We start from the raw sequence: 14,595 nt of genomic DNA, 5'->3' as shown, positions 1-14,595 counted from the left end.
TTTATTCGCGTTTATTTCTGTGATCGGATTTATAAATAAAAACCCTTTTTTTTTTATATAAACTTTTTTCCCCCACCCCCTTTGCTTATCAATGCACGCACTTTATTCCTTTTATTGCCAGAAAGAGAATTGAGTGGTTCAATCATGTTGTCAAAGGTAAAGAGAGGGGGGGGGGATAATAAAGAAGGGGGAAAATAAAAACTAATTAAAAAGATCAACAAAGACATTGTGCTGTGAGGATCTTTAGGAGAAAGAGTGTGTGTGAGAGAGAGAAAGTGATTGAAAGAGTGAGTGAGAGTGATCTGTATCTGATGCAGTTCTTAGGCGTGTCTTTCCCCTTTTATCTTACCCCCCCCCTCTTTCATTCTATTTCCTTTATTTTTTATAGATTCAAATGGACCATCAGCCTTAGATGATCTCTAAAGTGGTTATAAAAAGAAAAAAAAAGGGGGGGAAAAGAAGAAATAAGCTTTGACACGTCAAATGGTTACATGCATAGATCCAATGAAAGAAACACTCAAAAAGACACACGGACATAAGGGGGGGAGGATGCATTTAATATCATCCACCAATCAGGAAAACAAACAGGTGTAGTAACACGTGGGATCTCTTTATTTGTGTAATCTCTCCCTCTCTTTTAATTCCACCCCCTTTCTCTCTCTCTCTCTCTCTCTTTCTTTTATATCCTTTTTTAAGCTAAACCTATGTCAGCTGTAGCCTCACCTTCTTCAGAACAGCCACCTGTGGTCCCTCCTCAGGTACAAACTTGTAACTTGTTTCATCTTGTATTCTAATGACTTTAAAGACCATCTTGAATAGTTATGTTGGTTTTGATACAATCACTCAACAAATTGAAAAAAAGTTGTTAAAAAGAGGTTTTCAATTCAATGTCATGGTCGTCGGTAAGTCACTTTTTCTCTCTCTTTTATTTATTCACTCACCCCCCTTTTTTTTATTTTCCTTTCTTAGGTCAATCAGGTCTTGGTAAATCAACATTGGTCAACACTATCTTTGCTTCTCACTTGATTGAAAGTAAAGGAAGAATTGAAGCTTCTGAAACAACACGTCAGACAACTGAAATTGAATCAGTCGCTCACAGTAAGAAAATAATAATAAAAGTCAAGACAGGAATTGATTAGGATTCTTTAGCTATTGAAGAGAATGGTGTTCGATTGAGACTTAATATTGTAGATACACCAGGTTATGGTGATCAAGTGAATAATGATGATTGGTATAGCATTCATTGAATTCAACCCCTTGATTTTAACCTTCCTTTTTTTTAGTTGGGAACCCATCATTAAATACATTAAAGATCAACATTCAGCTTATTTACGTAAAGAACTAACAGCCAGAAGAGAACGTTATATTGTCGATACCCGTGTTCACTGTTGTCTGTTCTTTATCACACCTTCTGGTCATTCGTAAGTCTATCTTATTTGTCCCTTCTTCTTTATCTCATCCATCCAACAGGTTGAAACCGATCGATATCGTCGTACTCAAGAAATTATCTGAGGTGGTAAATGTGGTACCAGTGATCGCAAAGGCTGATTCACTCACGATGGAAGAACGTGATGGGTTCAAGAGAAGAGTAAGGATTTGATTGAAATGATTGAAACTAATGAAATGTTAGATTAAGGCTGAACTTGCTTTTCATAACATTCGATTATATCCTTATGAAAGTGAAGAAGATGAAGAACAAGAAAAGGCTTTGAACGAAAGCATCTTTGAACTCATTCCTTTTGCTGTCGTTGGATCCGAAAGAAATGTGGTGATCGATGGAAAAGCGGTGCGTGGTAGAAAGACAAGATGGGGTGCTATTAATGGTAAGTCACTGTGTGTGTGTGTGTGCGTATCTTGGTGGGATGCATCTGATTTTTTTTTTTTTTTTTTTTTAGTCGAAAATGCCGCTCACTGTGAATTCATTCATCTTCGAAACTTTTTAACAAGAACTCATTTACAAGATTTAATTGAAACAACAGCTCTCATTCACTATGAAACATTCCGTGCTAAACAATTAATGGCTATCAAAGAATCCACTCAGGTTCAAAAATCAAATGAATAAAGAATAATAATAATAATAATCATACTTTTAATCTTCATCAATCTGCCAATTTTCTTTCTTGTTGTTCTCTTCTAAATCACCTTTACGATTTCCTCTTTGAACAAATGGTTTCAATCCCTTGTTAAAGTGACACATACAAATCAACCCCAACACACTACTTGCGATATCCAACAAGACACCGATAAATACTACAAATCAATTAGATTTTGATGACAAGCCTAGATCATTTACCCAACACGATCCAGGTATACCAGTGATCTTGTGGTTGTAGGGTTTGATAGAGAATGAGAACAAAATGAAATAATTCTAAACATCCAAACAGAATAAAGAGGATCATCCTCATCTTACTTTCCGTACTTCCCTATCATCAATCAGTATCTCTCTCTCTCATTTCACTTCATCATCTTACTGCTGTCCTTGCAAAATAAAGCATCGGCAAGATAAGTATCGTCACAATGACTTGAATAATCGATTTCCAAAGACTATTTCGACCTTCTTTTAAAACAAATTGAATCAAATAAAACAAAGAAACCAAGAAGCCAGTAAAGATGTTGATCTTTAAAGAAAGTACAAAAAATTGAAATATTCTATACATTTCTATTCAACCGATCAGCCAGAGTCACTGTTTACCACACACACAAACTTACTCTGAATACGAACATCTGCTCCAATCTTTTTATAAATATTCCATCCAAACTGTTTCGACATTTGAAAACTTAGAAAAGACATGATCACCGCAAACACCAAGAGCACAGCTGATAGTGTCATTTCTAATTTCTCTGCAATCATCAGTGGACCCACCGGGGATCCGACCTCATTCAATCTTCTCAGCCATCGAATACAATCCACCACTTGAAGTGCACCCAAGATGGCACAGGCAGCATTGAGTATAGCCAGTGCTAATATCTCAGCTGTGTTTTGATAGGTTGTCTATAAATCATCAGTCCATTATTTCTTTACATCATCCCTTTCTTACTGCATCAAACACCATATAAATAAACCAGCACTGAAAACTACTGAATGCGATATTTTCCCACTTGATTCGATCAAGACGGTCTGCTGCTTGTTGGGGTATATATTCAGTAGAATTGGATGTCAACACATTGCTGTTTGTATTCTTTGGTAATAAATCGGCTTCGGATGAATTCAAATAACAAATAGAGACCTGTAATCCAATCACTATCATACACTGTAAAATGCCCGCAGACACATACAGTTTACTCCATCTTGTCTCTGTCACTCGTTCTTTCTATCAAACATACATCCTTAGTCTCTATCCATTCAATTCATCCCTTCCTTACAATCTTTTTTATCGTCACCATCTAAAATATAGAAAAGGAAGAAAAAGGGCATAAAAATAACTCAATTAATTAAAAACCTTGAAAAAAAGTTCATTGGATGATTTTGTGTTACTTAATTTGTGTAACGCTCTAAATTGCTTGTACTGGGGCAAACCGGCGTGGATACTGGGTTTCCTATTACGGTATATGTCTAGATTTACACCTCTGTTAACTAGGCATACCCTATTGACATAACATCACTTGAATGTCCATGGACTATATATTAAATAGCTCTCTAAAATCTCTACAAATCTAATGGATTCTGTTGATCACCTTTAATTCAAACGGGCTCATCTCACTTGTCATGCTGCTTCAGGACATCGAATGAACCATGTTGAACACAATTGTAAATCAAAATCATAATAGTTTAAAAGTCACTTTACTCAATCCTACTTTGTCCATCAATGACCGTTCTTATTCATCCTATCTGTGGCAAGTGAAAGCAAGCCATCTTCCCTCACTGTTGATAGGATCTGAATCATCTTTTTGTGTCAGTACTGAAAGAGAAATTCAGCAGCATCTGACATACAAAATTGTATTCTTTTTGTTGGCTTTTGTTACACAATAAGATATCTTTCAAAATTCACCCATCGCTTATTTCGCCATGTCCTGACAGTCTGGAATGCAACCTCCTGAAGGGAGGAGGGGGGGGGGGGTCAAACACTTGGGCATAATGAATTTACTACTTGCAGACTTGGCAAGAAAAACACCCTTTTGTTTTATCATTCACCACTTTTTCACCAAGGGTTTGCTCCATCGTGCCATAAGGTTGGCACTAGATTCTATGCACAAAGAGTGCATGTTCGGCAAAGATATCGACTAATGATCCATCAGTTCACTGATTCCCAAATCAAAGAAGACTGGGATGAATGCTTATGATGAATATAGGGTGTATCGAAAAGGTCATTTACTAAATGTATGCTTCACTTATCACGCTTGCCAACTATAAAACAGCATATAAACCGATTCCAATCCCAATCTCTTTTTTGATCTTTCCCGTCATCTCCATCAGAGTGTATATACAATATGACAGACACAATCTATCTGGGTCCTCACTAAAGAAAAGTACACCTCCTCTAGTCAAAGAGCACAATCTCAAGACTTTCAGGCCCACCAAAAAAATATTCGGGAGACAGGGCTGGTATCCTCCTGTATGGTTTCCAACTTGCATACCAGATCTGAATACACGAGTACGCTGTAGCACATTAAAAACAGAATTAAGCTAATCCAACTCGTTAGCTTCTATACTAAAATATCTTTCGTACCTCTTTCACTGCTTTTGTTTTCAAAGTCAACATACACCTATGCTGAGAGCACTAAAAACCAATGTGCAGTTTCCAGTATAAAAAAATAAAAAATGGAAAAAAAGGCAGTGCTCATGTCCTAAAATATCCTTAGTTTGCCTCCTATATTTATGAATGATAAAACTTCTGAGCTGATGAATGCTTTCTATCAAGTATTTTTAAAAAGTCCTATGTACTTGGTACATAATACAAAGCTGTGAAAATGAACTGAATGGTATCTTTAGAGGCAATAAGACAAAGAAAATCTCATGGACTTGTGCAGTCGATGATAAAATAAATGCAAGCATTCCTCTCTCTGAATACTCACAAAAGCATGAATATTCGACAACTATTGCATTGTTAAAGATTTATCTTTTATTCAAAGCACAAGTTTTTTTTTTTTTTTTTTTTTTTTTTTTCATTTGCATTGGGATTTAAAAAATAATTTGCCTGGCCAAGACAAATTTTAAAAACTAGTCTGCTCCGCGACAGTTTTTGGTAAAAAAACTCCCACCATCTAGGCGTCCCTTTCAGGCAGGATGAAAACATTCTTTCTCCTCACCTTCAGCTGCAACATCCAGTAATTCGAAAGGTTTTTGATCCACGAGCCAAACCAAAAACAAACCATAAACCAAGCCACAAAACAATACCATAAATCTGTTATACAAATATATAATATATTTTATGACACAAACCTTTAAAGTAAGGTTAGTGGTTAGTGATTAGTTACAAAGGGAACAAAAAGGTCAGAATAGCGATTTTATTTATACTTTTCAGATAAGGCTTTGACTGCTTTTTTTCAACTTCATACGTGACGATTGCCATGGGAAAAACATGTGATATTTTATGCAGTAGGTGGCATTTTTGAGCCAGTTTGTCTTTCTAAGCTCACATCTACTTTTAAAGACGATAGGCAGGGGAGAGTATGTTCCCCTTTAATCAAGCCACTTTACTAAAGGAATTTATTTATGTTATTATGCCGCTACATTTTTACTTTTTAACTTCAACAATCTCAGCTAGAAAGAAAAAACTCACTGTATTTGGTCAAGAATTTGGAGATAATAGACTTGTTCAGAGCAAGAAAAAAAGAAATATTTATGTCTTGCATCTTGTTTAAGCAAACCCACTAGCTTAAATGCCAAGAAATATACGTTTCTATGCAAATGGTTTTGGCATTTACTGTTATATAATCACATAAGGATTTTGTCGTTATCAAGACAACGTATGGCTTTAACTTCATTCTAAAGAAATAGATACCGTGACATTCTAAAGAGATAAAGCCTTATTACAATGCTTAGATTTTGAGCCTCGTACGTTAAAACCTTTTAGAATCAATTTCAAATGCAGTTAATAAAAATCTGTGTTGTTCAAAAGAGAGTCTTTGAGTTTTATTTCTTTTGGGCACTTTCATCGGTATTCTCAAGTGAATCAAGTTCTTTGTCTATATAAGTTAATAATTTCTCTAATCTTTGACTAAGACGTTGTGTAGACTTATTTGCTTCACTATTTTTTGCTGCCTTCAAATCTTCAATAAGCTATTAAAAAAATATCAGGTCAGCCATCGGGAGCATAATGATTGTAACCTACTTCTTTATAATCTTCATGGTGAAACATGATTTCGTTCAACTGAGCACGCTGTTCAAGGTATTCAACCTTTGTCTTCAATTTAGCTAAAGCTGCTTGCAAATTTTCATCATCAGATTTGATTTCCTCCTAAAATTATTTACGCTTTAATAAAAGATGTATGTGCACATAACAGCGTGTATAACTTACCACACTAGGGAACTCCTTTGCCTTAATTTCACTTTCTTCTTTCTGTTGTCGTGCCTTCTCTTCCTTTTCTTCTTGCTCTGATTCATCTTCAATCAATTCTTCCTGCTGTTCAAGTACATCCAACTTTTGTTTATAAGTACTTGCACCAATTGTCTCTAGCACCTGAAGCTCAGCCTCATTCACTAAATTATCAGGCAAACTCTGGAACGTTGCACGGAGTGCGTCTTCGGGTGTAACACGAACATCAGTGAAGCTAAAAGCGCGTGATAGGATCAGTAAGGTAGACGGAACTTTATGATTCAAATGCAAATCAAGCCATTGACTCAATTCATCACGCATTCTTCCGGGTGATGTTCCTATTGTTCTGATACCACGAGCAGCACATGCAGCGCTCAACTCTTGCAAGGTCAAATTTCCGATTCCTTCCTGCTGAATTTCTACATCATCCCTCTTGATATGACGCATTCTATTACGAATCTGGAAACGCAAAAAATTGTCGGTACCAAAAGCATTGATATTCATATATCTGCAAATAGAAACCAATTGTGGTCTCGAAAGGTTGTCTAATGTCAATTCATCTTCAAATCGGCTTGCAATCTTTAACAAGTCCTCCGTCGAAGCTTGTTCACCTGTCATGCGTACCTTGTGGAAAAGGTTACCAAATGCTTTGGCCGCACTCGGGTCTGAGCCAGAGATTGCACCAGATTCGACAATAGTCTCTTGCAAGAACCGAGCCATTTCCAATCTGACTTGAAGCAACTTTTTCTTTTTTTCTTCCGCCAACTTTTTATTTTCAAAAGTGCTTGGTAACATGTTGGGGAACAACTTCAAGGCGACAGGTAAAAGCAATTCCATAAAGGGAACGATAAGGAAAACAGCAAAGGGAACCAAGCGAAGAATATCTGAAGTGGTACGTCGAAGCTAATATGTGTTACTAGTTGCTTTTATTCGTTTTTCTTGTAAGCATACCTGTCTGTTCTCACGTCGTGTTAGTTTTGCACCTTGTAATAACTTGTAGGTCAAACGAGAAGAGATTCTAACTTCTAATCCAAGTAGTTTAGCGCCATGCCAATAGTGTACAGCTTCTTCTTTAATCCTTTGCAATAAAGGTTTTTTCTTTTCTATTGTTGCTGCTGAAGTTGCTTGTTTTTCGGATCGCTGGATAAAAACACGTTGTGATAAAGCCCTTTGTCTTACTATAAAGGGCTGATAACTTTGAATCAACCGAGATCTTACTGTTAATCTAAACATTTTTTTTTGATAAAAAAATAAAAGAAAAGATGAAAAAAGTAAAAAAGGTCCAGGATTTATTTTACGTCATCAGAAATAAAGCGTTGAATAATTATTGTGCGCGTTTAGCAAATCCAATTCGCTTATTTTCATGGTCATATACAGATACATACTGCTGAAGAAACCCATAGCCTAATATAGCGTCAACAAATGAAGGACTATCTTGGATATAAGTATAACAATACTCTTTTGAATACGTAAGCTAAATGTTATCATAAAGTTAGTTATTCCCAATGCAGCCCAAAAAAAAAAAAAAAAAAAAAGTGTATTACTACTCCGCTTGTAATTAGATAATGCTTTGGAGTAATGGTGAAGTCAGTATTGTTTAGTTGAATTGAAATCTCTGGTAAGTTTTGTGTATTACAAGGAACAACATATTGACCTGTGATATCACGATGTGCACCTTTAACATATTTGAATACATTATTGACAATATCCTTTGGTAAATGAATCAAAGTTGAACCTTTCATTTTTTTTTTTTATTTTTTGAGTCATTTTTAAGGTTACAAACATTTTATTCTCACTTACCGGTATCCACCATGGCTGTAATACTATATGTATAAAACCTCCTATAACTCCCTACTCTAATACTCTGAAGATCTACAGCCCAATAATCCTATATTGTATGTTACTCTATCTTGCATAAGTATGATTATCACAACTGGCTTCTTTTTACCATATATTCTGTTCTATTTGAAACTGGCACATAGTGTACTTCACCTGTAATATGTCTAGCCTCTACTCCTCCAAACACAATTTCACCGTTGATACGCTTTTTCTCAGACAATACAGGTTGAAAATAAACTGAAAAAACCTTTTGCCCAATTACTCCTTTTTCATACATTGTTGTTACAAGTGTTGGGATGACTTTGTTTTCTGGATTGTCATATATACTTAATATATCAGGTCCTATCCCTAATATACCATCTAAAACCAAGAATTAATTTTGCTTCTCTTAATTTCTGTTAGATAGAATACATTACCCGCTCCATCCATTGTTAATTCTCCATCATTATAATTGGAAACTGCGAAATTCTGTTTAAATTTAGTAATAAAAAATAAAAAATAAAAAAAAAAATAAAAAAAAAAGTAGCATAAAACTTTACAACTTCAGGAATAGTCACTCCATTTACCGTGACAGAATCTTGGGCATAATAGCCACTTGAAAAGCCTTCACCGTAATGAATGCTGAATGGAAGATAAGATGAATTGAAAGTTGATGAACGAGAAGGCTGTAGGGTATGATAAGGGTAACCACAATCACGATTACAACCTACGATGGGCACCCAAGTACTAGAAGAACCAGTATCTAATAATAAATAAAAAGGTTGAGGTGGTGTTCCTATTTCGATTTGAATCAAGTAAGCTAAATCGACATTAGCAAGAGGAGCACCTAAGTGACGATTTCCATAAGCGGCCGCTTTTAATTCTCTACGTTCCACAGCTTGAAAAGGAATAGAAATCAATTTTTGTGCAACAATACATGTGATTACTTTTGATATCAAAAGTGTAAAGATAATCATTTTAATAAGAGGGGAATTAATCATTCTCTTATGCAACGCACACTCGCTTTTCATTGTCCCCTCTCTTCATCTCTCTCTATATACGCACACCACATATAACAAAGAATGTAAAAGTTCAGTTTACAACTAATTCTACATATTCTCTCTATTTTTACATACACACAAAGAGTTTTATTGTACATTAACATTTTATTCTTTTCTGACCTTTTTGGTCTTCTTGACACCGCGGAACTTTTTCTCACGGTTCTTCTTTTCCTTACGTTGCTTACGACCACCCTTGGGAGGTTCAGCAAGTCCGTAACGAACAAGACGGTATCTAGGTTCGAATTTCTTCAGTGCCTCCAAGTTGTCATAAATCAAGGCGAAACCAGTGGTCTTTCCACCACCAAAGTGAGTCTTGAAACCGAAAACGGAAACGACTTCCTTTTCAGCCTTGTACATTTTGGCAATCTTAACACGGAGTTCATCTTTGGAAACATTGGCGAGTCCAGGGTGAATCACATCAACAACCATTTGCTTACGTTGGAGTAAGCGATTGGTGAGGAACTTGCGGGTTCTGATTGTAACAGATGCAGCGTCGGCCTAAAACCATTTATATAAAAAAGAATTAATCCAGACGTGTCCAGCTTGTAGTCCTCCCCTCTCCCCTCCTTTTCTCTCAGAAAAAAGAGTGTGTTGATGGATGAATAAACTTTACCATATGGATGATATGAAAAGGGGAAGGGCTATTTCAAATGATCTTCTTACAACTTTACTGGGTGCATTTCCACACACCTCTTTCCCAAAAAAACAATACTATGGCTGCTTCCCATCTTCCCCCTTTCCTCAACATTCAAGTCCGGTCATTAATTACCGGACATCATAAGCTGTCATTGAATTGAGTCCGATTGAAAGAAACAATAGAAAAAAATTAATTTTATTTTTTAAAATTAAATCAATCCTTTTGCAACAGCAATTTCAGCATTAAGTACAGAAGAACCGGCTGCACCAAGCAAAGTATTGTGTATTAACAAGACAAATTTGATATCTAAAACAGGGCATTTTCTAACACGACCAACTGTGACTGCTTGTCCCTTTAAGTTTTCACGATCTAAACGAGGTTGAGGTCTATCGGCATCATAAGTAACAACAATAGGCTTCTCGGGTGCTGAGTGACATTGTAACTTTTCAGCTTCTGATGAATACTTTTCAAGAACTTGGTTGACTTGTTCTAATGAAGGAGATCCATTGGCAAATTTAACAGAAACAGTTTCCAAGTGACCATCCAAGACAGGCACACGGGTACATGTGGCAGAGACTACTGTGTTCTCTAAAAGGCTAAAAGATTTTTTATCATCAGCTACACCACCCAAGATCTTTCCTACTTCCCATTCCATCTTTTCTTCTTCTCCTCCAATGTGAGGTACAACATTGTCAAGGATATCTAAGCTAGGAACACCAGGGTACCCGGCACCTGAGATAGCTTGTTGTGTATTGACAATGATATGGCTAATAGGTCCAAAGGCATCTTGCAAGGCCTTCAAGGGAACAACTAATCCGGTAGTAGAACAATTAGCGTTGGTGACTAAGAATCCCTTCTTAAGATTGTGAAGAGAACGTTGATGAGGAATCAAATCGAAATGGTCAGGATTGACTGTAGGTACGATCAAGGGCACAACCGGATCACGACGATAGTTCTTTGCGTTGGAAAAGACGGCAATATCTTGCTTCAACATGGCCATTTCTACATATATCGCAGCGCTTAATAAACTTTTCTTTTGCAATAAATTTTTATTCTCTTACCAATATCACCGGCAACATCAGCATCAAGACCAGAAAAAACAACATCACAGTCCTTGAATAATTCAGCATCACAGGACTTGACAGTGATATCCTTGACATTTTCAGGGATAGGGCGAGCTTGCTTCCAACGAACGGCATCCTTGTATGCCTTTCCAGCAGAACGAGAAGAAGCACCAAGGGCATGGATCGTAAAGACAGGGTGGTCTGCTAATAAGAGAATAAAACGCTGTCCAACAGTTCCAGTTGCACCAAGAATACCGACTTTTTTGGTAGCCATGTTTTTTTTTTTTTGTTTCAAGAAGAAGAGTGGCCAAAAAAAGTTTGTATCCATTCAAATTTATCATTGGAAGAGAGTGACTCATTATTTATCAAATCCGCTTTGAAGTCACTTTTTTCTCTGTAACCTTATTGGTTGTACAAATAATGCGACCCTGAATCATACTTAGGAACTACTGTAGCATTTTGCAAGCAAATAAGGATACTATCTTTATACAAAGAATTTTGATTTAATCCCAGGATATTTGATTTAAAGAAAAGGTTAGATGTGTAAAATTAAAACACAATACAAGAATTACTCTAAAAATTTACACTAGTGAAAATGAAAGCTGTCTTATCCAAAAAATCATGCAACCTTTTTTTTTTGAGATGTTCGGAAACATTGCCTATCTTGGTATTTTTAAGAGTATATCTATCCTGAATCTTAAATGAGCATCTAGCGAAATCATGATGATACAAGTTGATAACAACTTGCATTTATATTGTAAGTACAATTTGTAAAACTCTGTTTTCTTACATTATCTATATAAAAAAAAGCAATAAGAAAACCCTGATACATTAACCACGCCAGCTTGACCTATTAAAGCACCAATGAAGAAGAAAATGACTTATTTGATTGATTGGTTTTACTTCATGCCTACAGGCTCATTTTGATTAGCTTTAGCCTATCCTTATACCATGTATTCATCGGTTTACTAATACAAAACTGTCATTTTCTCTTTTTATATCTACTGCAATTATAAGTTTTTTCTATTCAAATTGCTTTTTTGGTTATGCTTCCCCCGTACAATTAATTCAAAGATTATAAGGAAACGTATACAGTCCATACATTGAATAATTTTCATTTTTTATTACTTTCATCATTATTAAATAAAAACAAGTAAAGTATGGACTATTATTTGATTCAATATTATATCACGACATTAACCCTTATAAATATTGTACTGCATATAAACCTCCACTATAATTTAACTCAGGGTAACGATTTCTCTATTGGTTTTCAAGTCTATAGCCAGTTGTTTATTTTTTTTTTTTCTTTGTTCACTAAAGAGTTTTTAGTTTGACCTAATTAGATCTGACCTAGGCGATAAGATACTTTAAGATACCAAGTATCCATTGTAGCCACTTATGATTTTATAAACAGAATACCTTATTTAAATGTACAGTATATAAGGGCTTAGGTCGGAATAACAGTGATAAACAGATATTTAATATTGGGTAAGGAAAATAAAATCAAGGAAAACAAACAAGAGGAAGGAAAAAGAGGTGTGTAGGCTAACTGAGAGACTAAAAAGCTATGGTTTTTATAGAAATATTTCTAGTTGCTAAAGATAGGTTTGGGTGCTGATGTGAAGGTTGTCTTGTTGCACATCTAAGAGGAGAAAGAGAAATAATACATAGTGGGCAAAACGTAAGGAAAACACACATTATATAAGATTCCTAAAAGAAAAAATAAATCGCAAGGTATTTGTTGGAAGTGTGTTGAAAATATTTATTCTGGTGTTAGTCACAAATGACAAGATAAGAGGCTGAAAGAAAAAGCAATACGCATCAGGACTGGTGAAACTCGATCCCTAAGCAAAACTAGTTTCTCTAAAACTGCTCAAAAATCCGAATATCTAAAGACATTTATCATTGATACAGATGAAACGAAATTGCTTTTAGGCGCAAAGACATTCAATGCCCTAACAACATCCAGCCCTCAGCTTAATCAATCCATTATACCAGAAAATGGACCGACAACCAACATGATGCTGGAAATACCCAAAAAATCGCAAAGCATCTGTCTACTTGTGAAGGAATCTTCCAAGGAAGTAGCGTCTCTACTAGATAGAGATCCCGACTGTCACTTGACCGCAAATTATGGATGCTTCTATCATCTCAGGTAGCTTTGTACAAGTTCTATCTCGTTTCAATGTACTTTTGCTGTTGAACCTTTAACAATTCCGTCGACGATAATCTGGCATGACCATATACAGTATTTATGATCGTCGACCGGCATATGAGCAGTGAATTACTGTTTGATATCAAAGCTCTTTCAAGAAATTGCGTTGGCGATTTTTCGATCCTCTGTTAATGAGCTCATTTATTTGGAGAAACAATTAGAGGACAAGTTGTTAATCAGATTTTAAGAAAGAGTCAGATAAAAGCTATATTTTTTTCCATTGTAACCTTGTTTGCAAATCAAGCAAAAATTCGAATCATAAAAACGATGAATTCAATCAACAACTTCAAAGCAATCACACAGTTGCCATTGCTTTTATCTTACTTACAAATAAAATATTTGTATACACAGGCCCTCTAACTCTATACAGAGTTGAGCAATCTTATTGGCTAATTTATGATTACAAAATGTTGATTATTCATCCTCTTTTTTAATTACTCACCATTGTCTTTATTTTAGGAATAAACAAACAGTTTGTGTAATCAAAGCCACCGTATTCCAAAATGACGTATTGCGCGATCTGTGATATAAAAGTAAACCCCATTTCGCATTTTTTTATTTTTCTCTTTTGAATAGGATCATCGATTTCACAAGAAAAAATGGCTCAAATTGAACGAATCGTCGAAGAAATTATTCAGAGTAACAAGATTGCTGTCTTCTCCAAGACTTATTGTCGTAAGTTTTTAATGGTTATCCTTTCAAGCGCGTTATTAATTTTTTTTAAAAAATCCAGCTTACTGTACCAGAGCAAAGAAAGCTTTGGAGGGCCTCAATTTAGATTTTTTCCGTATTGAACTTGATAATGAAGGTAAATAAGTGCATTAATATATGTGAATAATAAACTAATAAAGTACTTTAGATGATGGTGCTGCTATTCAGCAATATCTTTTGGCAAAGACAGGTCAGCGTACTGTTCCCAACATTTTTATTAACCAGAAGCATGTTGGAGGATGTGATGACTTGATGCAAGCTATAAGCTCTGGAAACATTAATCAACTTTTAAAAGCTTGATCAGCTCTTGAAATGGAATTTATGCGGTTTTATTTTTATTTTTTACACGTTTTTTTTTATCCTTAAAAATAAAGGCATGCTTTATTAAGCTTTGTTAGCTTTGTTCCTTTTAGAGATTCATAGATACTATTTTCTTTAATTGTATACATCCAAATGTTTATATATATTCAAAAATATCAAAAAAGCAGCAAGACAGAATGGCAAGCCCAATATGGCGTAAAAAGCGAATTTATAAAATGGCATTATTCAAGTATATTTATCCTACTCAAAAACAGACAAAACCTATTGAATTTGTGCTTCAGTTTGAAAA

The 14,595-nt window shown here is 35.3% G+C and overlaps 6 protein-coding genes across 6 annotated transcripts; 2 read left to right on the top strand and 4 right to left on the bottom strand.

Annotated features, from left to right (window-relative positions):
* Positions 1-704: 704 nt before the first annotated feature.
* Positions 705-2,062, top strand: RO3G_01893 (uncharacterized protein; the record flags this gene model as incomplete). The annotated part of the gene is made up of 8 exons (XM_067656484.1): positions 705-758; positions 806-902; positions 970-1,098; positions 1,150-1,231; positions 1,284-1,421; positions 1,471-1,588; positions 1,631-1,823; positions 1,896-2,062. 8 exons carry the CDS (start codon positions 705-707, stop codon positions 2,060-2,062), a joined length of 978 nt encoding a protein of 325 aa, XP_067512585.1.
* A 400-nt stretch (positions 2,063-2,462) lies between these two features.
* Positions 2,463-3,415, bottom strand: RO3G_01892 (uncharacterized protein; the record flags this gene model as incomplete). The annotated part of the gene is made up of 4 exons (XM_067656483.1): positions 2,463-2,557; positions 2,710-2,992; positions 3,039-3,241; positions 3,364-3,415. The coding sequence occupies 4 exons, from the start codon at positions 3,413-3,415 to the stop codon at positions 2,463-2,465; spliced, it is 633 nt and encodes a 210-aa protein (XP_067512584.1).
* A 2,658-nt stretch (positions 3,416-6,073) lies between these two features.
* Positions 6,074-7,709, bottom strand: RO3G_01891 (uncharacterized protein; the record flags this gene model as incomplete). The annotated part of the gene is made up of 5 exons (XM_067656482.1): positions 6,074-6,220; positions 6,273-6,398; positions 6,459-7,379; positions 7,428-7,616; positions 7,695-7,709. 5 exons carry the CDS (start codon positions 7,707-7,709, stop codon positions 6,074-6,076), a joined length of 1,398 nt encoding a protein of 465 aa, XP_067512583.1.
* Positions 7,710-9,460: 1,751 nt separating this feature from the next.
* RO3G_01890 (40S ribosomal protein S24) lies at positions 9,461-9,784 on the bottom strand (the record flags this gene model as incomplete). The annotated part of the gene is made up of 1 exon (XM_067656481.1): positions 9,461-9,784. The coding sequence occupies one exon, from the start codon at positions 9,782-9,784 to the stop codon at positions 9,461-9,463; it is 324 nt and encodes a 107-aa protein (XP_067512582.1).
* A 416-nt stretch (positions 9,785-10,200) lies between these two features.
* Positions 10,201-11,330, bottom strand: RO3G_01889 (aspartate-semialdehyde dehydrogenase; the record flags this gene model as incomplete). The annotated part of the gene is made up of 2 exons (XM_067656480.1): positions 10,201-10,994; positions 11,054-11,330. The coding sequence occupies 2 exons, from the start codon at positions 11,328-11,330 to the stop codon at positions 10,201-10,203; spliced, it is 1,071 nt and encodes a 356-aa protein (XP_067512581.1).
* Positions 11,331-13,873: 2,543 nt separating this feature from the next.
* On the top strand, positions 13,874-14,285 carry RO3G_01888 (uncharacterized protein; the record flags this gene model as incomplete). The annotated part of the gene is made up of 2 exons (XM_067656479.1): positions 13,874-13,949; positions 14,134-14,285. The coding sequence occupies 2 exons, from the start codon at positions 13,874-13,876 to the stop codon at positions 14,283-14,285; spliced, it is 228 nt and encodes a 75-aa protein (XP_067512580.1).
* Positions 14,286-14,595: the final 310 nt, after the last annotated feature.

Source organism: Rhizopus delemar, genomic scaffold (assembly GCF_000149305.1).
Source record: "Rhizopus delemar RA 99-880 supercont3.1 genomic scaffold, whole genome shotgun sequence".
Taxonomy (NCBI): Eukaryota; Fungi; Mucoromycota; class Mucoromycetes; order Mucorales; family Rhizopodaceae; genus Rhizopus; species Rhizopus delemar.
The sequence above is the reverse complement of the archived record's forward strand: the minus strand, read 5'-3'. Positions and strand labels throughout refer to the sequence as shown.